A 25,197-nucleotide genomic window follows, 5' to 3' on the forward strand; every position below is an offset into this window, starting at 1 on the left:
TTCGGACATTCCGGGGGCCCAGTCAGCGGTGGAACAAAGCTCTGCACAGTATCTAAAAATACAGAAGGGGCAAGTGCGGCGACCATTGTTGGGAGTGGACCAACGGTGAGAGTGGGAGCATCAGGCTTTGACTCAAGAGACTTTGACGAGAAAGGTACTGAGGCCAATGAGACAGGTTAGAAGAGTTGGTCTTGGTTGCCCATTGTACAGTGCAGGCAGGGTGGCAGATATGGCACTGAAATGTTCCTCCTTCAGGATGTGGGAATTCATGGAACCTGATGGTCTCCCTGATGACTACATTTGCAGGAAGCCCCTCCATGGTGTACCCCTTTGGATACTGCTGAGGGGGATGACCTATCTGGGCAAAGCAGCAGCAACCAGACCAATAGCACTGTGCTCAGCTCTGAGCCTCAGAAGTGTAGAGTGAAGTCAGGTGGAGCAATAGTCATAGGGGACTCAATAGTAAGGGGGACAGCTAGGAGATTCTGTGGCAACAAAAGAGATGCCAGGATAGTGTGTTGCCTCCCGGGTACCAGGGCCCAGGATGTCTCTGAGCGGTTGCAGAATATTCTTGAAGGGGAGAGTGAGCAGCTGGAGGTCATGGTACATGTTGGTACCAATGACATAAGCAGGAGAGGGGTAGAGTTCCTGTGCAGTAAGCTTAGGGAGTTAGGAAGGAGGCTGAAGAGCAGGATCTCCAAGGTGGTAATCTCCAGATTACTCCCAGTACCATGAACTAATGAAGGTCAGAACAGGAAGATAGTGCAGATGAATGAGTGGATGAGGAGATGGGACAGGGGGCAGGGGCAGGATTTCAAGTTCTTGAATCACTGGAACCTTTTCTAGGGAAGGAGTGACCTGTACAAGTGGGACGAGTTGCACCCGAACTGGAGGGGAACCATTATCCTGGGGACGAGCAAGTTTGCTAATGCTGTTGGGGAAGGTTTAAACTAGATTTGCATGGGGGGGTGGGAACCGAAGTGAAGACGCAGAGGATGGGGCAGTTGGCACACAAGTATGAGGAAGGACGCGTTTATGAGGAAAGACAAGTACGAGTTTATGAGGAAGGATAAGCAGATGATAGAGCAAAGATGCACTCAGACAGGTGGTTTGAGATGTATCTATTTTAATGCAAGGATTATCATAAGTGAGGTGGATGAATTTAAAGCATGGATCAATACGTGGAACTATGACATTGTGGCTATTACAGAGACTCGGGGGCAGGAATGGCTGCTGAATGTGCTGGGCTTTAGATGTTTCAAAAAGGACAGGGATGGAGACAAAAAAAGTGGGACATTGCTAATCAGGGTTAGTATCACAGATGCGGAAAAGGAGGAAGTCATGGAGGGATTGTCTGCTGAGTCACTGTGGGTGGAAGTCAGAAATAGGAAAGGGGCAGTAACTTTACTGGGTGTTTTTATAGACCCCCCCTCCAATAGTAACAGAGACATCGAGGAGCAGATAGGGAGGCAGATTCTGGAACGGCGCAATAATAATAGGGTTGTTGTGATGGGTGATTTTAACTTTCCAAATATTGACCAGCATCTCCTTAGAGCAAGGGGTTTGGATGGGGCGGAGTTTGTTTGGTGTGTTCAGGAAGGTTTGCGGACGCAATATGTAGATACACCAACTAGAGGAGAGACTACTCGATCTGGCATTGGGAAATGAACCTGGTCAGGTGTCAGATCTCTGGGTGGGAGAGTATTTTGGAGGTAGTGATCACAAATCTATTTCCTTTACCATAGCGCTGGAGAGGAATAGGAGCAGACAATTTGGGAAAACATTGATGCTTTTAGGCAGGAACTTGGGAACTTAAATTGGGGGTAGATGTTCTCAGGGAATTGCACGGCACGGATCCGGCAAATGTTGAGGGAACATTTGCGTGGTGTTCTGCATGGGTATGTTCCATTGAGGCAGGGAACAATGGTAGGATAAAAGAACCATGGTGTTCAAAGGATGTAGAAAATCTAGCTAAGAAGAAGAACTTATGAAAGGTCCAAGAAACTAGGTAGAAGGGGCCATGAGAAGGCCTTGGTGAGCAGGATTAAAGAAAAATCCCAAGGCATTCTTCAAGTAGGAGAAGGAGAAGATGGCGGCGCGATGGCAGCGCACGCGGTCTCTCCGGTGAATGATATCTGTTATTTGTCAAGTACGGAACTGTGCACAATCCTGATTTGATGGAGAAAGACATGAGAGTACGGAGGAACATCTGGAGAAACTTCTGAAATGCCCGCTTCGCTGCCGCTGCTACTGTGTGGTAACTGGAATCTCTGGAGCAGAAGGCCCCGAATCCTCAGCTTTGCCTGTTTCGGCGGCCAGGGCTAGGTTGAAGGTGCTCGGCAGAGGATGGCACTCGGGAGGCTGTATCGGAGGGGCTGGTCGGAGGCTCGAAGTTTTCAGACGGACGGACCCAGTGTCAGCTGTGGTCGGCTGCTTCCAAGGTATCGGCAAGTTGACGGTGCCTGGAGGTTTATGGCAGGGAGTTTCTCCCTTTTGCCGCCGCTATCGGGGACTCGGGAGTCGTTCGGGACTTGAGACTTTTTTTTTACCATGCCCATGGTCTGTTCTTTATCAAATTATGGTATTGTTTTGCAGTGCTGTAACTATATGTTATAATTATGTGGTTCTGTCAGCGTTAGTGTTTGGTTTGTCCTGTTTTCTGTGATATCACTGTGGAAGAACATTGTACCATTTCTTAATGCACATATGTATTTCTAAATGACAATAAAAGAGGACTGAGTGTTCTCATTATGTAAAAAAAGTATGTGAAAGCAAGAGGATGAGCCATGTGAGAATAGGACCAATCAGGTGTGACAGCGGAAACGTGTGAATGGAGATGGAGGTGGTAGCCGAGGTACTTAATGAATACTTTGCTTTCAGTATTCACCAGTCAAAAGGACCTTGGCAATTGTGGGGATCACTTACCATGGACTGAAATGCTTGAGTGTATAGACATTAAGAAAGAGGATGTGCTAGAGCTGTTGAAAGGTATTAAGTTAGATAAGTCGCCATAAACAGACGAGATATATCCCAGGCTACTATGGGAAGTGAGGGAGGGGATTGCTGAGTGCCTGACAATGATCTTTGCCTCATCTATAGGGACAGAAGAAGTACCAGAGGATTGTAAGGTTGCAAATGTTGTTCCCTTGTTCAAGAAAGGAAGCAGAGATAACCCAGGAAATTATAGACCAGTGAGGCTGACTTCAGTGGTGGGCAAGTTGTTGGAGAAGATCCTGACTGGCAGGATTTATGAGCATTTGGAGAGACATAATAAGATTAGGTATAGTCAGCATGGCTTTGTCAAGTGCAGGTCGTGCCTTATGAACCTGATTGAATACTTTGAGGATGTAACAAAACGCACTGATGAAGGAGGAGCAGTGGATGTCATGTATATGGATTTCAGTAAGGCATTTGATAAGGTTCCTTACTCAAGGCTCATTCAGAAAATAATGAGGCATGGGATCCAAGGAGACCTTGCTTTGTTGTATCCAGAATTGGCTTGCCCACAGCAGGCAAAGGGTGGTTGTAGACGGTTCGTATTCTGCATGGAGGACGGTGACCAGTGGTGTTCGGCAAGAATCTGTTCTGGGACCCCTCCTCTTTGTGATTTTTATAAATGACCCAGATGAGGAAGTAGAAGGCTGGGTTAGTAAGTTTGCTGATGACACAAAAGTTGAGGGTGTTGTGGATAGACTGGAGGGTTGTCAGAGGCTACAGTGGGACATTGATAGGATGCAGAGCTGGGCTGAGAAGTGGTAGATGAAGTTCAATTCAGAGAAGCGTGAAGTGGTTCATTTTGGTATGTAGGTCAAAATTTGAAGACAGAATAAAATATTAATGATAACACTCATGGCAGTGTGGAGTATCAGTGAGATGCTGGGGTCTGTGTCCATAGGACACTCAGAGCTGCTGCTCATTGTTAAGAAGGTGTATGGTGTGATGGCCTTCATCAACTATGGGATTGAGTTCAAGAACCTTCAGGTAATGTCAAAGCTATATAAGACCTCAGTTAGACCACACTTGGAGTACTGTGTTCAGTTCTGATCACCTCACTACTGGAAGGATGTGGATACTATAGAGAGAATGCAGAGGAGATGTACAAAGGTGTTGCCTGGATTGGAGCGCATGCCTTATAAGAACAAGTTGAGTAAACTTGGGTCTTTTCTCCTTGGAGCGACTGAGTATGAGAGGTGACCTGACAGAGGTGTATCAGATGATGAGAGGCATTGATCGTGTGGATAGCCGGTGGCTTTTTTCCCAGGGCTGAAATGGCTAACACAAGCGGACATAGTGTTAAGGTGTTTGGAAGTAGGTGCAAGGGGGATGTCAGATGTAAGCTTTTTTACACAGAGAGTGGTGGGTGCGTGGAATGCACTGGCACCGATAGTGGTGGAGGCGGATGAAATAAAGCCTTTTCATAGACTCTTAGATAGGTACATGGAGCTTAACAAAATATAGAGAGCTATGTGGTAGGAAAATTCTAGGCAATTTCTAGAGTACGACACATGGTCGGCACAACTTTATGGGCCTAAAGGCCTGTAATGTGCTGTAGATTTCTATGTTCTATGAGTCCATAGGTTGTGGAATCAGTTCAGAGTTGAGGTGAGTGAAGTTATCCACGCTGATGGTTGAAGAGCAATAACTGCTCCTGAACCTGGTGCTGATCGATGCATTGAAACTTAGATGCAAGGGCTCCATGGGCAAGGACCACCGGCAAGACTCCTTCTACTACAAGGACTTGGAGGGGCTGAGTTGGGTGTGAGAAGCCCCTCAAATATTGAAAGAGTGTATCACCCTGTTGGGGGGGTGGGGGAGGGCATGTGAGTGGCAATGATGCCATGGCTTTAAAAGAAAAGGAACACTGCTAAATGTAATGACCATTGTAATGACCATGAATGTATAATTTGTACTATGTTTATACTTTTGTATCCATTTACTATTGTGAATAAATGCTGCGCTGTTCTGCAGGAGTTGTCTGTCTTTTACTGGGACCTTTCCGGAGTCTGGGATGTTGTTTATCTTTAGTCAGAAAGGTTCTCCCCCATCCAGCAAAGGGGATTGATGCCACTGCTAGGCCAGAAGGCCAAAGGAATGGATTAGAAGATGGACAAGTATGCTGCTTCCATTTGGGCTCTTGGCTGCGGCCTTTGGCCATCCCGTCACGAGGGCGGAGCTGTGAAATGATCTTGGCTCAGCTGGAATGACTCATTACCCCAAAACTCTCCTTGGGAAGAGGGATTGCACAACAGGAGCCATCTCTAAGAAATGACCTACGTGCCTCTCCACAAGTTGTGGATCTGTTTCCTGCCTGTTCTGATTCATCGTGCTCAGCTGATGCCCAGCCACACTGTGACAGACATTTCTACCCCCTGACAGTGAAGAGAGACCCCACTAGAGTCCCAACTACACTGAAGTCCTCCCACTTTACATCTGAAACCTGAGGTGGAGAGTGTTGCACAGACCAGTGACCTGTGCTAGAGTTGGTGCAGACTGAAAAGCTGCCTGCCATTTACGTGAAGAATTGCAGTCCCTCCTGACGTACTTGAAAAGGCAGCTGCTCAAGTTCAGCTCGCACTTCAGCCAGCCCCACTCCCCCGAAATTTGTGGAGAGTTTTTAGGAGAGAAGGAGAAGGTGAGTCAGTTGAGGTAACCTCCTCATCACCCTGTTCCGAGTGTGGCCAAGAAGGCCGCTGATACCTCCACCATTACTGAGTGCCTGCCCTTCTTCTGAGGAATGACACCTGGGTTTTCCTAAAGAAGCACAGAGTGCCCACAGGCCCTCTTAAGCCTTTCCAGGATCGGTGGTCACTGCAAGGCATAACTGCATCCTGGGCAGGAGTGGTCATGTCTCAATCTCAGTCTCGTTGAGGATGCCATCGTCTACCTGCTGAACCATGTCTACGCCCACCTGGACAAGCCAGCGAGCACTGTGAGGGTCATGTTTTTTTACTTCTCCAGTGCGTTCAACACCATCCGCCCTGCTCTGCTGAGGGAGAAGCTGACATCGATGCAGGTGGATGCTTCCCTGGTATCATGGATTCTTGATTACCTGACTGGCAGACCACAGTACGTGAGCTTGCAACATTGTGTGTCCGACAGAGTGATCAGCAGCACTGGGGCTCCACAGGGGACTGTCTTGTCTCCCTTTCTCTTCACCATTTACACCTTGGACTTCAACTACTGCACAGAGTCTTGTCATCTTCAGAAGTTTTCAGATGACTCTGCCATAGTTGGATGCATCAGCAAGGGAGATGAGGTTGAGTACAGGGCTACGGTAGGAAACTTTGTCACATGGTGTGAGCAGAATTATCTGCAGCTTAATGTGAAAAAGACTAAGGAGCTGGTGGTAGACCTGAGGAGAGCTAAGGTACCGGTGACCCCTGTTTCCATCCAGGGGATCAGTGTGGACATGGTGGAGGATTACAAATACGTGGGGATACGAATTGACAATAAACTGGACTGGTCAAAGAACACTGAGGCTGTCTACAAGAAGGGTCAGAGCCATCTCTATTTCCTGAGGAGACTGAGGTCCTTTAACATCTGCCAGACGATGCTGAGGATGTTCTACGAGTCTGTGGTGGCCAGTGCTATCATGTTTGCTGTTGTGTGCTGGGGCAGCAGGCTGAGGGTAGCAGACACCAACAGAATCAACAAACTCATTTGTAAGGCCAGTGATGTTGTGGGGATGGAACTGGACTCTCTCACAGTGGTGTCTGAAAAGAGGATGCTGTCTAAGTTGCATGCCATCTTGGTCAATGTCTCCCATCCACTACATAATGTACTGGGTGGGCACAGGAGTACATTCAGCCAGAGACTCATTCCTCCGAGATGCAGCACAGAGCGTCATAGGAAGTCATTCCTGCCTGTGGCCATCAAACTTTACAACTCCTCCGTTGGAGGGTCAGACACCCTGAGCCGATAGGCTGGTCCTGGACTTACTTCATAATTTACATATTACTATTTAACTATTTATGGTTCTAATACTATTTATTATTTATGGTGCAACTGTAACGAAAACCATTTTCCCCCGGGATCAATAAAGTATGACTATGACTATGTTCATTTTTGCCGGAAATTCCGTGCACGTTGTCTACATCTGAACACGCTTCTTTTAAAAGAAAGTCAATTTCGTCCTGCAGCAAGAAAACAACAAACTGCGGCAAGAATTCGGGATCCGTGGACGCGAAGGGATGGTCGACGCTTCATCTGGGCTGCTCTTTTGTTTCTGATTCTCCTGCGTCCAGAGTTTCTGTTTCGATTCATCAAGAACAGAATCTAGAAATCATTACTTTCGTGTTCCTGCGAATTACAATTTGGTGCTGTGGCTTGGCGGGGAATTCATTGGATCATTCTTGTACCCGGCGCCTGCACGTCTGAGTATTTAAAGACTCATCCGCGCAGGACGGGTTTTTCAGTGAGATGTGCGATTCCACGTCGGTGTGATACAGGTACGTCCTTATTGCAACTAAGCCGGTTCATTCAGGTTTTTGTGAAAGTTTCGTAATTATTTCAAAACCAATCCCCCACAAAAATAAGTATTTACTGTTGCGTACAATACTACATTGAGTTATATATTTAGATATATTTATTACCATCGTTTGCATCGACTTCCTGTTATTCCAGCTTGTTGGAACGGGGTGAAATTCCAGCCAATATTGACTCCGAAGGCAAGCTTTATTCTAGGAGGGGAGAAGTCTTTGATGTCATTTGATTTCGGCAATGTTCCTTAAGGATTTTTTCAAGTTCCAGTTTGGACTAGCAAACGCAGAGAAGGGAAATGGCTGGTATAATCGGACAGTACGGGTGGCAGATCTTAAACTGCTTATCTCTTGACAGCGTAGCAATCCCCCCTAGTACTGGACTGCAGTAACATCGGCCTCGCAGCCGGTACGGAAACCCTGGAACAGGATTCCGTGTTGAAACAGTGAGCCCATCATGCCCGTGCTAGTGGGTGACAGGATAGGGGGAGGGGGAGGGGGCAGACTTGGGACACGGACAGTGTTTGTGAAATAGGTAACAGAGACCATTCCTGGAGAACTGACGTGGGGTTGGTCTGTTGTTCAGAGGTGTGGACTAAGGTTAGTCGGGCTTTACTCCGGGGTCTTGAGGACATCTCCAGTGATGAGGGTGGAGGGTTTGGTAGCTGGTGGATGTTGGGACCCCTATAACTTCCTTCTTGTAAGGGGCGATGGTTCCGACTCAGCACCAGTCAGGGTCTGAGCCTTTCGTCGGTGGAAACACTTCTTCAAAGTGAAACGTGTGTTTCAGTTTTCTTGCAGATCTCGGATGCGTGATTTCTGTCGACCTGTGTCGCATACGCCCTTAAACCAAATCGAGTGCGTGAGTAGCCCACTGACGCTCAAATATTCTCAACAGTTTTAGTTCCGATCGGAAAATGGTTCTTTAGGCGCGAAATCTGAAGTCGCCCTCTTGTGCCGAAGATTGAACCATCGCTCTTTGGTATCAGGTTAGTTTACATTGATGAGGAGAGTCCGTTTGCCAGCCGCCAGCAGTACCAATGCCTTTTTAATTTCTGCGTTTCTTGTGTGTTTACTCACTGGGCTAATGCACTTTGTCTGTGTTGCTGTTCGGGGTCTCCTCACTACCATGTTGGTGCCGATATTTCCATGGGTGTATTATGTCCCGCTTGTACCATCTATTCTAAAGCTGTTGTATGTTTTCCAGGAGAGGTGTCGTCCAGACATGCCACGTTATTTTAAAACGTGTAGTCACTTTTCTGTGTGGTTAGGATTTGTTTTATTTTATACTGTCTACTTAAACGCTTGAAAATGAATACTGCTGCTCTTGTGGGTTTGTCCAGTTGGGTAGCTCAAAATCTGTTGAGCGTTTTGGATTTGGTCTTTTGTCATTGAGAAATGAAAATGGAATAGATATCTTTAATAATTTCCACAGATTTAACTGCAATATGCCCATGAATTCCAAATGCAAGAATTCAAACCATCACAAATCTCGAAAATCACATTCATCAAGAAGAAGCACAGCAGGGCTCAAGGTACTCAATATCCAAAACAAACAAAGCACATCAAATCAGCGGAGACCTAGCATAATATTGTAGGCAAATAATCTTCAGCAACCAAGTCCCTAGCATTTCAAAATAGCATGGCTGAGCAACTTCCTCCCCAGAGTATTCCTGGGCTCTTTGGGAAAAGGGGGAGGAGGGGCTTGATGCTTTGTTCTCCATATCAAGATGATTTTGACATTTCCAGGATTAATCAGGGATAGTGAGGTTAGAGTTAGGACAGCATGAATCCAGAGTTAGGGGAGGTCCTTCATGAATACTTCCTTTCAATATTCACCAGTGAGGGGGACATCGATGTTGTCCACCCTGATTTGTCTCAAAACAGCAGATACCTCCTCTGTAATCTGTGTAGGGTCCATGGCCTCACTGCTGCTTTGCCTCACTTCTATACACTCTGTACCTGTTTCCTGAGTAAACACAGATGCAAGTATCCCCTATCTCTTTTGGCTTCACTCAGACTGATTTTCCAGAGGACCAATTTTGTCCCTTGTAATCCTTTTGCTCTTAACGTATCTGTAGAAGCCCTTGGGATTCTCCTTCACGTTGTCTGCTAGAGCAACCTCATGCCTTCTTTTTGCCCTCCTGATTTCTTTCTTAAGTGTTCCCTTGCATTTCTTGTACTCCATCAGTACCTCATTTGTTCCTACCTGCCTATACCTGCAATGCACCTCCTTTTATTTCTTAACCCAGGGCCTCAATACCTCTTGAAAACCAAGGTTCTCAAAACCTGTTATCCTTGCCTTTTATTCTGACAGGTGCATAGAAACTTTCTACTCTCATAATTTCACTTTTGAAGGCCTGCGACTTACCAAGTACACTTCTGCCAGAAAACAGCCTGTCTCAATCTACACTTGCCAGATCCCTTCTGATACAATTAAAACTGGCTTTTCTCTAATTTAGAATCTCAACCCACAGACCAGACCTATCTTTTTGCATATTTACTTTGAAACTAATAGCATTGTGATCATAAGATGCAAAGTGTTCCTCTACACAAAATTCTGTCATTTGCCCCATCTCATTCCCTAATAGCAGATCAAATATCGCGCACACACTCATTAGGACCTCTATGTACTGATTAAGGAAACTTTCCTGAACACATTTGACAAACTCTGTCCTATCCAGTCCTTTTACAGTAGGGGAGTCCCAGTCAATATGTGGATAGTTAAAATCCCCTGCTATCACAAACTTATGTTTCTTGCAACAGTCTGCAACCTCCCTACAAATTTGTTTCTCTAAGTCCTGCAGACTATTCAGTGGTCTATAATATAGCCCCATTTACGTGGTCATACCTTTCTTATTCTTCAGTTCCATCCATAAAGCCTCACTGAACAAGTTCTCCAGTCTGTCCTGATGGAGCACTGCCATCACCCCCCTTTAATCCCTCCTGTTCTTTCACCTCTAAATCAATGGAACCCCAGAATATTGAGCTGCCAGCCTGCTGCTCTTGCAGCTCAAGTCTCACTAATGTCCACAATATCATAATTTTGAGGTATTGATCCATGCCCTGAACCACCTGCCTTTCCTACAATACTTCTTGTATTGAATTATAATCAATCAAAATATTAGTCGCACTTTGTAGAAGCATGCCACTCTTCCCACCTATGTCATTGGTACCTATATGGGCCACGACCTCTGGCTACTCACCCTCCCAATTAAGAATACTGAGAACTCGTTCAGAGATTTCCCAGACCCTGGCAACCGGGAAGCCATCTGGGAATCATCTTCTCATCCACAGTACCTCCTGCCTTTTCCCCTAACTGATGAATCCCCTGTCACCATAGCATGCCTCTTCTGATCACAATTTCAGGCCGAAACCCTTCAGCAGGATGAAACTTCCCAGCCCTGCTGAAGGGTTTCAGCCCAAAACATCAACTGTGCTCTTTTCCCAGATGCTGCCTGGCCTGCTGAGTTCCTCCAGCATTTTTTGTGTTGCCTGGATTTCCAGCATCTGTAGATTTTCTCTTGTTTGTGATTAGGTTCACCAGGATGATGCCTAGATTAGAGAGCAAATGCTCTGAGGAGAGTTTAGACAAACTTGGGTTGTTCTTCACTGCAGTGGCAAAGAACATCAAACATGGAAATCTACAGCACATTACAAGCCCTTCGGCCCACAATGTTGTGCCAAACATGTAACTTATTCAAAGGTTGAAGAGCAACATGACAGATGCTTATGAGATCATGAGTACGGTTGATGAAGTAGATGGCTTTTTCCCAAGGTTGAAATGTCTAACACCAGAGGGCATGTATTTAAGGTGAGATGAGTACATTTGAAGGAGTTGCGTGGGACAATTTTCTTAGACAAGGTATGGTGGGTGCCTGGGATGCGGTGCAGAGGTGGTGGTGGAGGCAAATACAAAAGATGTATTTAAGGTTCTCTTCGATAGGCACTTGAATGTGCAGAGAACGGATGGGATATGGACATTGTATAGCAGAAGGGATTAGCTTAGTTAGTTGTTTAATTTCTAGTTTAATTAGTTTGACGACATTGTGGCCCAAAGCGTTTGCCTGTGTGCTGTACTGTTCTCTGTTTCATGTTCTGTCTTTAAAGTTGTGGCAAAATATGGGGTGGACAATAAAGCGATTGCTTGATGATCAATAAACATCAGTGACTATCGGTACAGAGCTGAAGAGTTGTGTTTCTATTATAGGAAAGGATGGATGTTGCGTTCATGACACCGACAGGGAATTGTTCTACTGAATGTTTATCACTAGATGAATCAGATGATGATCTGAGTCAAGCTCCAGTCCAAAATGGAGACATTAAAATCTCCATAAAGAATGGCCTACAGAAAGATGTCTGGCAGAAGGCACTCGATGCAGCAGAGGCACAGCAGGAACCGAAAGATGAGAGAAGTGATTCAGTTAAGGTGAGTGACCTTAATTAGACACAACAGATAACTGGATGTTTCTGTTACCTTGTTCATGTAAGTGTGGAAGGTAAAATGAGAGAAGGACATGTGTGGCAATTAGCACAACATCAGGTTGTCCCAAAAGATGTTTTTAGCCACTGAAGAACCTATTAGAAAGTAGTCAAAAACAGAAATAAATCAAAGAGAGCATGCAACAGAGATAATAGAAAGGACAGACAGGAGGTGAGGCTTACAACAGGAATTCTGCAGATGCTGGAAATTCAAGCAATACACATCAAAGTTGCTGGTGAACGCAGCAGGCCAGGCAGCATCTGTAGGAAGAGGTGCAGTCAACGTTTCAGGCCGAGACCCTTCGTCAGGAGGTGAGGCTTAATCACTGCCAGCGGGATGAGTTACAGGGCAATAAAGTCTTGGTGCAGTTAAAACAGAAAGCATCAAATACTGGACTGAAAGTGTTGCATTTGCAAGCAGCATAGGAAATAAAATGTACGATCTTGAAATTCAGCTGCAGATTGACAAGTATGATGTTGTGGCCACCTCTGAAATTTGGCTAAGGGATGGCTGCCATTGGGAGCTGAACGTCCCAGGATATACGGTGTTCAGCTGTTCCCCTGCTTTTCGAACGTTCGCTTTACGAAACCACACTGTTACGAAAGACCTACATTAGTTACTGTTTTTGCTAACAGAAGGTGTTTACACTGTTACGAAAAAAGGCAGCACGTGATGAAAGGCAGCACGCAAAAAAAAAGCGCACGATAAAAGGCCGCTCTCCCCTGAATTCGGAACTACATTCTAGCCGGCATTGCTTAAACACGTGCCTGTGAGCATCCGTTAGCAAGATGAGTTCTAAGTTATCAGAAAAGCCTAAAAGAGCTCGGAAGGGTGTTACGCTTAGCGTAAAACTAGACATAATTAAGCGTTTTGATCGTGGTGAACGAAGTAAGGACAAAGTGAGTTTGGCTTGTGGAAGTTGAGGAAGATGATGTTGAAGACGTTTGGCATCCCATGACCAAGAACTGATAGAGGAAGAGCTGATGGAATTGGAAGAGGAAAGGATAACAATTGAAACCGAATGCAGTAGTGAACGGACCGAAAGTGAAGTTGTCCGGGAACTGAACGTGAAGCAACTGTGTGAGATTTCGCTGCGATGATTAAGTACGACTTTAATGTTGAAAGGGTACATCGGTTTAGGGCATATTTGCAAGATGGTTTGAGTCCTTACAAAGAACTGTATGATAGAAAAATGTGAGAGGCTAGCAGTCAAGCAAGCCTTCCACATCAGCCACGACGACGAACCTCAACCTTCGACATCAAAGCAGGCAGACATGGAAGATGACCTGCCTGCACTGATGGAAACAGACGACGCCCCAGTGTCCCACCACCCCAACCCCTGGACCGTGTACAGATACAGATCCGCGAAGAATGCAGCGGTAGCCGGGAGGCACCCAGCACATCTTTAAGAAAAAAGCCGAAATAAACAAGCTAATTAATTAGATGCCGCTCGGCATGTAAACGTCGGCCCATTTTTCATTGCAGCGATTGCTTATCTGGGCCTACATTTACATGCCGGGCGGCACCTAATTAGCTTGTTTATTTTGGCTTTTTTCTTAAAGATGTGCTGGGTGCGTCCGGGCTACCACTGGACCGCTGCATTCTTCGCGGATCGGTATCAGTTGGCAGCCTGGAGGGTGGGGGCTGTTGCACCACCCCAACCCCCGATGACTCAGCCTAACACACCATCATTAGTGTGCTCGGCGCTGACTTCTCGATTCCCGTAAGTGATACTACACTGTACATACATTATTTCTACTTTATATCAGCTGTGTATTTTTATGCGTTATTTGATATGATTTGGCAGCTTCATAGTTTAAAGGTTACTGGAGAGTGTTTCTGCAGAGAGTGCTTGCGTGAGATTTTCACTACGGAAAACAGTGCAGGTAATGATTGTAGAGAAGTATTTCTACTTTATATAGGCTGTGTATTTATCAAATCATTCCTACTTTTACTATATGTTACTGTTATTTTAGGTTTTATGTGTTATTTGGCATGATTTGGTAGGTTATTTTTGGGTCTGCGAACGCTCACAAATTTTTCCCATATAAGTTACTTCTTCCCTTTACAACATTCCGGCTTACGAACCGTTTCATAGGAACGCTGTACCTTTGGATGGCGGGGGAAACCTGTATCGGAAAAGTAGGTTAGTAGGCAGAGGGGATGGTGTGGCCCTGTGTATAAGAAATAATATTAAATCATTAGAGATGGATGGCTTAGGATCGGAAGGTGTAGAGTCTCTATGGGTTCAGTTAAGAAATGGCAAGGGTAAAAGTCGTCGTGTCGTGGCTATCCCTCGAGGTCGAGGATGACAGTCTTCGTTCTGAAGAAGTGGCCCACAAAGTGAAAACGCCTGTGTGTGTATTTGTTTAACGTGTACTTGATGTTGCACTCCCCAAGAAGCACACGATACTTCACAAATCAACCAACTGATTCCAATGGCATGGAAACCACGATGATTGGAGCTGATGGATTTGTTGCAGCCTTCATCCTCCTTCACAGCTGTTGAGTTCGAAGTAACTTCATCTGCCTGTTCCACCGTTGAGATCTTGGTTGGATTGTTCTTTGTCAGGGACCTCACCCTCGACCTTACCGCCATGGGTGACCCTACCAGGAGCATAGCTCCAGAAGGCATTGCTCTCAGAATCACAGGACCACACAGGCTTCTCCACTACGACAAGGTGACAATCCACGGAGAAGGGTAAAAGTACCCTAATGGCAGTTGTATACAGGCCTCCAAACAGCGGCAGGGATGTGGATTACAAATTATGGTAGGAGATAAAAAAGGCGTGTTAGAATAGCTATGTTGTGATAATCGTTGAAGATTTTAAAATGAAAGTGGATTGGGAAAACTAGGCCAGTACTGGACCTCTAGAGAGAGAACTTGTAGAATGTCTAAGGGATGGCTTTTTAGAGCAGCTTCTTGAGCCCACTAGTAGATCGGCTGTGCAGGACTGGGTGTTGTGCAATGATCCGAAAGTGATAAGAGAGTTTAAGGTTAATGAACCCTTAGGGAACAGTGATCACAATATGATTGAGTTCACTTTGAAGTTTGAGAAGGAGAAACTAAATTCCAGTATGTTGGTATTTCAGTGGAATAAAGGAAATTAAAATGGCATGAGGGGGAAACTGGCCAAAGTTGACTGGAAAGGGACATTAGCTGGAAGGACAGCAGAGCAACAATGGCTGGAGTTTCTGTGAAAAATGAGGGAAGTGTGAGACAAATATATCCCAAATAAGAAGAAATTTTCCAGTGGAAGGAGGACAATACCATGGCTGACAAGTGAAGCCAGAGGCAAAGTAAAAGCAAAAGAGAGGGCATACAAGGAAGCCAAAGCAAGTGGGAAGATAGAGGATTGGAAAGCCTCTAAAAACTTGAAGGTCATTAGGAAGGAAAAGGTGAATTATGACAGGAAGCTGGCGACTAATATCAAAGAAGATACTAAAAGCTTTTTTAAGTATATAAAGGGTAAAAGAGTTGAAGGTAGATATAGGACCAATAGAAAATGATGCTGGAGATATTGTAACGAGAGACGCAGAAACAGCAGAGGAACTGAATGCATACTGTGCATCAATCTTCCCAGTGCAGTATACCGGACGTTCAAGAGTGCCAGGGAAGTGAAGTAGGTGCAGTGAAAAGTACAGCTGAGAAGGTGCTCAGGAAGCTTAATGGTCTGAGGTGGATAAATCTCCTGGACGTGATGGAATGCACCCTTAGTTTCTGGAAGAATTAGCTGGAGAGATTGCAGAGGGATTAACAATGATCTTTCAAGAATTGATAGATTCTGGCATTGTACTGGTTGACTGGAAAATTGCAAATGTTATTCCACTATTTAAGAAGGGTGGGAGGTAGCAGAAAGGAAATTATGGGCCTGTTAGCCTGACATCAGTGGTTGGGAGGTTATTGTAATCAATTGTTAGGGATGAGATTACGGAGTACCTTGCGGCACATGACAACATAAGCCAAATACAGTATGGTTTCTGAAAGGAAAATCCTGCCTGATAACCTCCTGCAATTTTTTGGGGAAATTACAAGCAGGGTAGACAAAGGAGATGCAGTAGATATGGAGTACTTGGATTTTCAGAAGGCCTTTGACAAGGTGTCACACATGAGACTGCTTAGCAAAATAGGAGCTCATGGAATTACAGGGGAGTCACTGGCATGGGTGGAGCATTGCCTGATCAGAAAACAGAGTGGGAATAAAGGGATTCTTTTCTAGCTGGCTGCCGGTTACCAGTGGAGTTACACAGGGTCAGTGTTGGGACCACTGCTTTTCACGATGTATGTCAATGATTTGGCCTATGGGATTAATGGATTTGTGGCTAGAGTTGCTGATGATCCTAAGATAGGTGGAGGAGCGGGTAGTGTTGAGGAAACGGAGCCTGCGGAGAGATTTAGATAGTTTAGGGGAATGGGCAAAGAAGTGGCAAATCATGTTGGAAAGTGTATGGACATGCACTTTGGTGGAAGAAGTAAACAAGCAGACTGATAAACAGGTATGGCGGGAGGCTACTGCACAGGACTGAAAGAAGCTGCAGAAGATTGTAAATTTAGTCAGCTCCATCTTGTGTACTAGCCTGCAAATTACCCAGGACATCTTCAAGGAGCCATGTCTCAGAAAGGCAGCGTCCATTATTAAGGATCTCCAGCACCCAGGGCATGCCCTTTTCTCACTGTTACCATCAGGTAGGAGGTACAGAAGCCTGAAGGCACACACTCAGCGATTCAGCAACAGCTTCTTCCCCTCTGCCATCCAATTCCTAAATGGACATTGAACCCTTGGACACTACCTCACTTTTTAAATATATAATATTTCTGTTTTTTGCATGATTTTTAATCTATTCAATATATGTATATTGTGATTGATTTATTTTTTTTCTTCTTCTGTATTAAGTATTGCATGGAACTGCTGCTGCTAAGTTAACAAATTTCACGTCACGTGCCAGTGATAATAAACCTGATTCTGATTATTTAGATGGGGAGGGAATTCAAAATGCAGAAATGCAAAGGGACTTGGGAGTCCTTGTGCAGAGTATCCTAGAGGTTAACTTCTAGGTTGAGTCAGTGGTGAAGAAGGTGAATGCAATGTTGGCATTCATTTCTAGAGGTATGGAATATAAAAGCAGGGATGGGATGTTGAGGCTCTATAAGGCACTCGTGAGATCACACTTGGAGTATTGTGTGCAGTTTTGGGCTCCTTATTTCAGAAAGGATATACTGATGTTGGAGAGGGTTCAGAGGAGATTCATGAGTATGATTCCAGGAATGAAAGGGTTACTGTAAGATGAACATCTGGCAGCTCTTTGGCTGTATTCCCTGGAGTTCAGGAGAATGAGGGGCGATCTCATAGAAACATTCCGAATGTTAAAAGGCCTGAACAGATTAGATATGGCAAAGTTATTTCCTATGGTAAGTGAGTCTAGGACATGAGGGCACGACTTCAGGATTGAAGGATGTCCATTTAGAACAGAGATGTGGAGAAATTACTGTAGTCAGTGTGTGTTAAATATGTGGAATTTGTTGCCACGATAGGCTGTGGAGGCCAAGTCATTGGGTGTATTTAAGACAGATGGATAGGTTCTTGATTAGCCAGGGCATCACAGGGTATGGGGTGAAAGCAGGAGAGTGGGGATGACTGGAAGAATTGGATCAGCCCATAATTGAATGTCGGAGCAGATTCGATGGGCTGAATGGCCTGCTTCCACTCCTATATCATATGGTCTTATAGTCAATTGTTCCAATTATATAGCCCAATTAAAATTACCCTTAGCTTCTCTTGTTCCAAAAAAAAATTTGCTGCAATCTTCCCATCGTAAATATTATTTTCCAGACCTAGCATCCTCTGTAATATGTAAATACTCTGTTTCTTCTACCACAAATTTTGTATTCTTCTATCTTATTAATGCCATTATCAATGGCTTTTGCTGTGAAGACTGAACAAAGTGTCCACTTAGAATAATGGAGACACAAAGACTGCAGATGCTGTGTTACAGTGCAAAATAAAACAAACTGCTGAAGGAAATTCAGAGGTTAGGCAACTTTGGTGGGAGCAAAGGGAAGATTAAATAATGTCTAAATGACCTAGGTAATTACATTCAAAAAATGCTGCCTGGCCTGCTGCGTTCACCAGCATTTTTTTGTGTGCGTTGCTTGAATTTCCTTGTGTCTGCATAGGTAATTACATTTCTCGGCATGCCAGTTTATAAAAGCTCTGTTTCTATGATTGTAATGTGGAGTACTTGGAATAATTCGTCAGGATGAACAATTTCCTCTGAGTCCAATTGTCATCAGATCTGATACAAAATCTCAGCCTGAAACATCAACTGTTCCACTCCTCCACTGATGCTCCCTGACCCTTCGAGTTCCTCCATCAGTTTTCACTTAGAATTATATATTTTGTATCTGTGCACACATGCTGTAAATTTGGACTTCAAAGGCTGCTTTCTTTGTCTTTCATTTGTATAAATATAATTCCAGTTTCCCTTAATTTTATATGCTTACATTGTGCACCCACATTATGTTTCTAACTTTCTCATTAATTTCACTTGAACTATGTGCTGTGTGTCTGTCGCAGTGGTCTATTGGGATTCACACCCAGACTTCGGCACGATAGTTCTGGGTTCGAACCCGGCTGGCTCCTTGCCTGCTTTCCATCTGTGCTGGGTTGAGCATCGAGCCGGCAACTTGGCCTCATAAAAAAAACAAATGCTAAAGAAACGGTGAGGTTGCTACCCGATGCGCCAAATATAGTGTGGGGAGGAACTTTGTGACTGTGTTGCTGTTGCAAGTAAGCTTTTCCACTGAAACTGAATAAATGCTTTTGTGCATATGACAATAAACTTCTGTACTTTAATGCCTCTTCAGGAATTTTAGTCTGTTGACTTTGCAATATCTGTGTATTACCTTGTATTGCCTTGTACACTTGCCAATGTCCATGTTGGCTTAGTTTTGGAAGTACCTTTATTTTTCTCTTTGGCAATATACACTCTGTGGCCACTTTATTACATCTGCATATGTACACCTTGTTAATGCAAATATCTGATCAGTGACTGGATGCATAAAAGCATGCAGACATGGCCATGAGGTTCAGACCAAACATCGAGATAGATAGATAGATAGATAGATAGACTTTATTGATCCTGAGGGAAATCAGGTTTTGTTACAGCCGCACCAACCAAGAATAGAGCATAAATATAGCAATACAAAAACCACAAACAATCAAACAACAAAATGCAAACTATGCAAGATGGAAAAAAGTCCAGGACCAGCCTATTGGCTCAGGGTGTCTGACCCACCACGGGAGGAGCTGCGAAGTTCAATGGCCACAGGCAGGAACAATCTCCTGTGATGCCCGGTGTTGTATCTCAGTGGAATATGGCTGGGGTCCAACAACAAAATGTTCAATATCTGGTCTACAAACACGTTCCTCGATCGTAATATGACCCGGATTGCACCATCTGTTGTTAACCAGAACAGTAAGCACCCAACTCCTTTACGCTTACCGCTCTCAGTGCACTTCCGGTCAGCCCGAACGGTCTGGAAGCCGTCCATGCAAAAGATTTGATCGGGTATGTTCTCGTGCAGCCCCGTTCCAGTAAAACACATAACACCGCACTCCTGAAATGTTCTCTGACGCCTGGCTAGCGCCGTCAACTCGTCCATTTTATTACCCACCGAACTCCTCTTCTCCATAAGTCTCTGTTGTCTCGACCTGGTCCTCTTTCCTCACCTTTGTGATCCCCCTCTGCATCCTCTGTGTGTTTTCCTCCAGATTTCAGCAGGGGTGTCCGCCACTCTGCTCGCTAAACCGGCCAGCTCAATCAGCTGGTCCCTGGAATAAACAATGCAACCATGCTTCTGCCACTCTATTGAGCCATGTCGGAATGTAACTATTTCCAGCGCTAAAAACCCAAATAAAACACTCTCTACCAGCATGTTAGAGAGGGTGCAGTTTCAACGTGTTACTGCGAAAAAAAATACAAAAAATAACATAAGTTAAAAAGTAAGAGGAAAAAAGAAAGAATACTCATTGGAACGGCTATAACAGGCTGCATGCACGACCAGCGCATGTACAATGGGAAAGAAGTGGGTTCTAATTGACTTCGACTGTGGACTGGTTGTTGGTGCCAGAAGGGTTGGTTTGTTTATCTCAGAAACTGCTGATGTCCTGGGGTTTTCACGTACAACAGTCTCTAGAGTTTACAGGGAATGGTGAAAAATGTTTTTAAAAATCCAGTGAACTATAGTCCTCTGGCTGAAAACAACTTGTTAATGAGAAGAGTCGGAGGAGACCAGTTTTAGCTGACAGGAAGGCAATAGTAACTCAAGTAACCATACATTACAACTGTGGTGTGCAGAAGAGCATCTCTAAATGCATAATCTGTTGAACTTTGTATGGGCTTCAGCAACAGAAGTCCACAAACAAACACTCAGTGGCCACTTTATTAGGTGTAGTTGGAATTTGTTCTGAATCCACAGTTTCTCCTTGAAAATCTCCAGACTGCTCAAACATTCAGAAAGCTATTTAGTGTTGCAAAATCTTACATTTGCATGGTAACTTGGTCTTGTTTTACTTTAGAGATTTTATTCTTGTTCAGTTTTGGTCCATGGGTATAACTCTGCTAAGTTTTATGGAAGGGTGATCTTTATCACCAAGATAGTCTCCATTGCCATTTTTTCCAATGACCAGTTCAATCCTCAAACTGCTTTTTATCCTCCTCTGTTAAAACAATGTAAAATGCCATTTTTTTGTTCTATTCTAAAGGCAATTCTAAAAGATTACCTCCTTCTCTCCTCCTCTCTCTTTAGGCAATGGATACTCCATTGTCCAGTCAATATGAACAAGAGGTACGACCATGCATTGATCTCATTGACTCGCTGAGAGGATTTGGTGTGGATAAAGATCTGGGGCTTCCAGCCATCGCAGTCATTGGTGATCAGAGCTCTGGGAAGAGCTCAGTCTTGGAGGCCCTCTCTGGAGTGTCACTTCCCAGAGGAAGTGGTAAGAGACTGTTGGAGTCAATGGTTAACTGTTTGTAGATTTATTTGTTGTACATAGATGCCCTACTCATAGTCAGAAATCCTGTAACAGTTAAGGATGGTGCTGCAAATACATAGTGCATGCCTTTTCTTTCAACGACTTCCATGGCCTTTCTGTATTTCATGGCTAGCTGGAGAAGACAAATATCAGAGTTGTATTGTACATGCATACTTTGACAATAAAATGAACCTTTGAACCTTTTAAAACTTTCAAGGAATATCTCATCAAAACAGGCTTGGATGTCACAAGATGGGAGCAGCTGGCCTTCTCTCATCTTACTGGTGGCTAATCTTCCATCAAGTGGAAAGTGTCTTTGAAGAAAATCACCTTCCCCTCAAAAGCAAAGAGAAAGAGCAGAAAAACAAAAGAAGCCCTGGCCAAGTCTTTGACAATAAACACATGGTTCTAGGATCAGATTATAAGACATTAATAAATTATGGCAGAGATCATCATTTAAAGGAAGGATTGACAATCATTAATCTATTTTACCACCCATCACTGTGCTACCACTAGCTCAATAATAGCTAATGCCTTCCCATATAGATTTTCAAACTTAACCCAGAACTGAAGGTAAGTGGCTAGATGATTAGTGATGTAATCAAAACTGGAATTTAATTGGGTATAATTTGATTCTGTAAATGTTTCTAGGGAGAAACAATTTTTATGTGGTTGTTCTGACTTAGCAACCTTGCATCAGCACTCTCATTGTGTGCTCTACCCAATAACTTTAATGGAGCATGAAGCAGCAACCGTAGTATTTGCCCTGCTGTCCAAAACAAGTTTCTTCTTCCTGTGTTCCAGTCAATTGTCCTCTTAATAAACATTTAAAAGTAGTAATGCATAGAATTGCATTTTTTTTATTGACCTAACTCCTTTGTTGAAGCTGTTGCCATTGCTCTAAGGGGAAAAAGACTTCAGTTCTTCTGTCTACTACTCTTTTGTAGTACTAAGAATGTCAATAGAAGGAGATGGGGTTAAATGGAAGATTTTTAAGGTAATAGCTATAAATAATAGAAGTTCATATAATAAGCAAATGAAGAGTGTGTTTATAGGTTTTATCAGTTGAGTAGTAGGTAGATTTACAAAGGGCTTGTCTAAAGAGAACACTACGACTAGCCAGAGAAGGTCTGGTTGGCCAGTATCTCTGTCAATCAAGCTTTTTGTTGGTTCTGGGAACGTAGACCTCGATGGCAATCATGGCACTTGACTAGTTTATCAGGCATTTTCTGCTGATGGTGGAACAGTTTGGTGTATCTGGGGTCACAGACTGAGAAAGGATAGATGATTCCATTCCCAACTGTAAACATTCAGTAGTTTGATGGTCACCGTTTTGATTTCAGTCTTTAATTTTGTTAAAAAGCTCAACTGAATGACACTATCAATATCTTCTCATCTTAATTCATTTTTCAGTCAAGATAGTCTTTTAGAAGTAAATCATATTCTGTTGATTATTATTTGTTGCGCTGATTTATTTTCAACTCGTCTCAAAAACATTGCCTTCCAAAGTAAATTTTTGGTCCTAATTGATATCTGGCAATATTTTCCTTGTGACAGGAATTGTAACCAGATGCCCACTGGAACTGAAGCTAAAAAGAGTTAAAAATGAAAATGCTTGGAAGGGGAAAATCAGCTACAGGGATTATTCAAAGGATCTCAGCAGTGCATCTGAGGTGGAAGAAGAAATTGTCGAAGGTATGTTCCAAAATATTGCTGTGTAGGACCAGCTGTGGATTCAAAATGAATGATAAGTTGGGGTTTAACATTGTCATGATGTATGCTGACAATGTCAGAACCCAAGTGCAGAGGGAAGACAAGCTCTGATGTGGAGATGGCGACCAGTGTTTGTTTATAAGAATTCCAACAGAACGTTGGTGTCTCAACACTGTGAGGCATAATATTCTCAAAACTAGGACCCCACAATTAGTGCTCACCAGGCGTCCACTTAAGTAGTAGGGAATACGAGCCTATCAAAATAATCTTGACAAGCTTAAACAAAAAACAGTAGGAGACCGCATTACAAAAGAGAGGTTGCTTGAGAAAACGCAAGGAACCCTAAACAATTAATGACTCTTATTGAATAACAATTAACCATTTCAAGTACTCTTTTAAAAAAAAATTCAGAGCCCCTCACTCTCCTGCTCCCCACAAAGGTCTGAAGAGCTCAGTACAAATATATCATAACACTGTAAAAATTAATTTAAAATATTGTGAAAGCCAGCTACTTAAATTTTTCTAAGTTAAATATGGCATGTTCAAGTCCTGAACCTTTGGCAAAATCACCATTTTGCCTTGGTAATTATCAATAAAAAATCAGGAGAAAATGGTTTTGGGCTTTGATGTAAGTCTGTTTGATACAAATCATTCTATCAAATTTTTCTTCTGGCGAGTAATTCCCAACTTGATTGTCTCTCCATGACTAATGTCCACTTTAGTGTAAAGCTAATTGTTCTCTAAGAAAAGATACTGTTCTCAATTTAATGCTCAGGGATTTGTAAATTACAGGGTATCAATTGGTAGTCAAGTACTTAATATCAAACAGCAGCTGCAAAGGGTTAAGTTAAGGTGCCTGCTTGTGATTTTCTCTCATTTCACTCGCCCTAAATCTAACCAATTCTGATGAGCATCATACACAAGGGGTGAGAGCTTCTACCCTGGCAGTGGTAGCATTAAACTTGAACATAGGCAGCTGAACAGATTCGTCTGTTATCATATATACCGGGGTTGCAATGAGATTCCCTGCCCATGTGAAGTTCGTAAAGTAAGCTGTATGAGTGGCAATAATAAATACAATAACAAGTGTGAAATAATGGAATGCTTCAAAGATTGTAGTACAGTTGGAGGTAGTGAAATGCTAAAATGACAAAAACACGATAACTGAGAGAGGAAATCCCCAGAGTCTGAGAAAGTGGCAGCACCATTGGAAAGGGTTCAGAAGTCTGATAGCATTGGAGTAAAAAGCTATTCTTGGGTCTCATAAGTTCTTGAGTCCCAATAGATAGAAGAGGGAAAAGGGAAAAGGCCAGATTGGTGGGCACCCTTGATGAAACTATTAGCCTTTCTGAGGCAATGCACTGTGAAGGTGGACTGTTCGGTAGGAAATGATGAATCTGTGATAGACTGGGCAGTATTTTCCGCTCCCTGCAGTATTCAGTGTTCTAGCATTGAAATGGGCCCAAGCCAGTGACTACTGCACCAGTACTTTTGCTCTCATCCCATTCTAGGATGGCAGTGCAAGTTCCATCAGGCTTGCCAGCTCTCCAGCTGAGCAACCTTCCTGCTGTCCCTCAGCTAAGGTAAATCTGCCTTTCGTGTGGCAGTCCCATTCAAATGACAAGAAACAGTCAGCCCTGGGAGAGGGTCAAGTAGTAGTTTCAGCATTTTTCTTGTTAATGTGTGGTGCTAAACATTAATCAACAAGCGTTAGTGGCAGTGAATGGCAACATGAACAGAAGGTCAGTACAGTCACCTTTGACTGTCATCACTGGGCCTTGCTGCTCGTCAAAGGCATTCTGTAAGTCTTTGCTCTGAGACTGCCCCTGGAGTGGGCTCAGGCATGCTGAAGAAATGGGAGTCAGTGTCCCTGCAGATAATGACACCAGGGATCACGCTGGAATGAACAACCATTCCCCTGGTTTTTGCTGTCAATGTCAGGACAACACAAGTTTTGTCTTAATTTGTTTCCACTTGTTCCAAGTTTATTTACTATTTAGCTTACAAAGTGATGGATTATTGTCTTTAAATCTGCTAATTAAATATTCTGACTAATTAATGTAATTTGTAACTGTTTGCAGCCCAGAACAGTATTGCCGGGCAAGGAGTGGGAATCAGCAATGAGTTGATCAGTCTGGAAATTGAATCCAGCATTGTCCCTGACCTGACCTTGATAGACTTGCCAGGAATTGCCCGGGTAGCAGTTGGTGACCAGCCAGTTGATATTGGAGAGCAGGTAATGGGGCCTGATTTCTATCTGATGTTTTGAAGGTTTCTCAAGGTTGTAATGGCCGGGGGAGGAGGTGGGGATAAGCTCCCAGTACCTACTAAATGCACCCAATGGTGTGCATTTCAAGTATCCTCTGACAACCCGTCCAGCTCCTGACCTTCATGTGTGGCTTAGCTACTAAGCCTAGTGAAACCATTTCCCCTGAGAGCAAAAGAGGTTACTAGCCAGTCAATTTGGACAGATGGAACTGATCTA

At 43.8% G+C, this 25,197-nt stretch overlaps 1 protein-coding gene across 6 annotated transcripts in view; it reads left to right on the forward strand.

Annotated features, from left to right (window-relative positions):
- The window catches only part of LOC140198860 (interferon-induced GTP-binding protein Mx1-like), a 95,648-nt gene that overhangs the window by 51,205 nt on the left and 19,246 nt on the right, over window positions 1-25,197 (forward strand). The window contains exons 2-8 of one of the 6 annotated variants that reach the window (XM_072260017.1): window positions 7,140-7,448; window positions 8,269-8,467; window positions 8,914-9,013; window positions 11,689-11,907; window positions 20,771-20,963; window positions 22,557-22,694; window positions 24,794-24,948. In XM_072260017.1, the coding sequence (XP_072116118.1) occupies window positions 8,927-9,013; window positions 11,689-11,907; window positions 20,771-20,963; window positions 22,557-22,694; window positions 24,794-24,948 (792 nt within the window). In that variant the 5' untranslated portion in view covers window positions 7,140-7,448; window positions 8,269-8,467; window positions 8,914-8,926. Of the gene's footprint in view, window positions 1-7,087; window positions 7,449-8,113; window positions 8,468-8,913; window positions 9,014-11,688; window positions 11,908-20,770; window positions 20,964-22,556; window positions 22,695-24,793; window positions 24,949-25,197 lie in introns of those variants that run through there. The other 5 variants (XM_072260020.1, XM_072260021.1, XM_072260018.1 and 2 more) reach the window with 5 other exon arrangements.

The sequence above is a fragment of the Mobula birostris genome, chromosome 6 (genome assembly GCF_030028105.1).
Source record: "Mobula birostris isolate sMobBir1 chromosome 6, sMobBir1.hap1, whole genome shotgun sequence".
Classification (NCBI taxonomy): Eukaryota; Metazoa; Chordata; class Chondrichthyes; order Myliobatiformes; family Myliobatidae; genus Mobula; species Mobula birostris.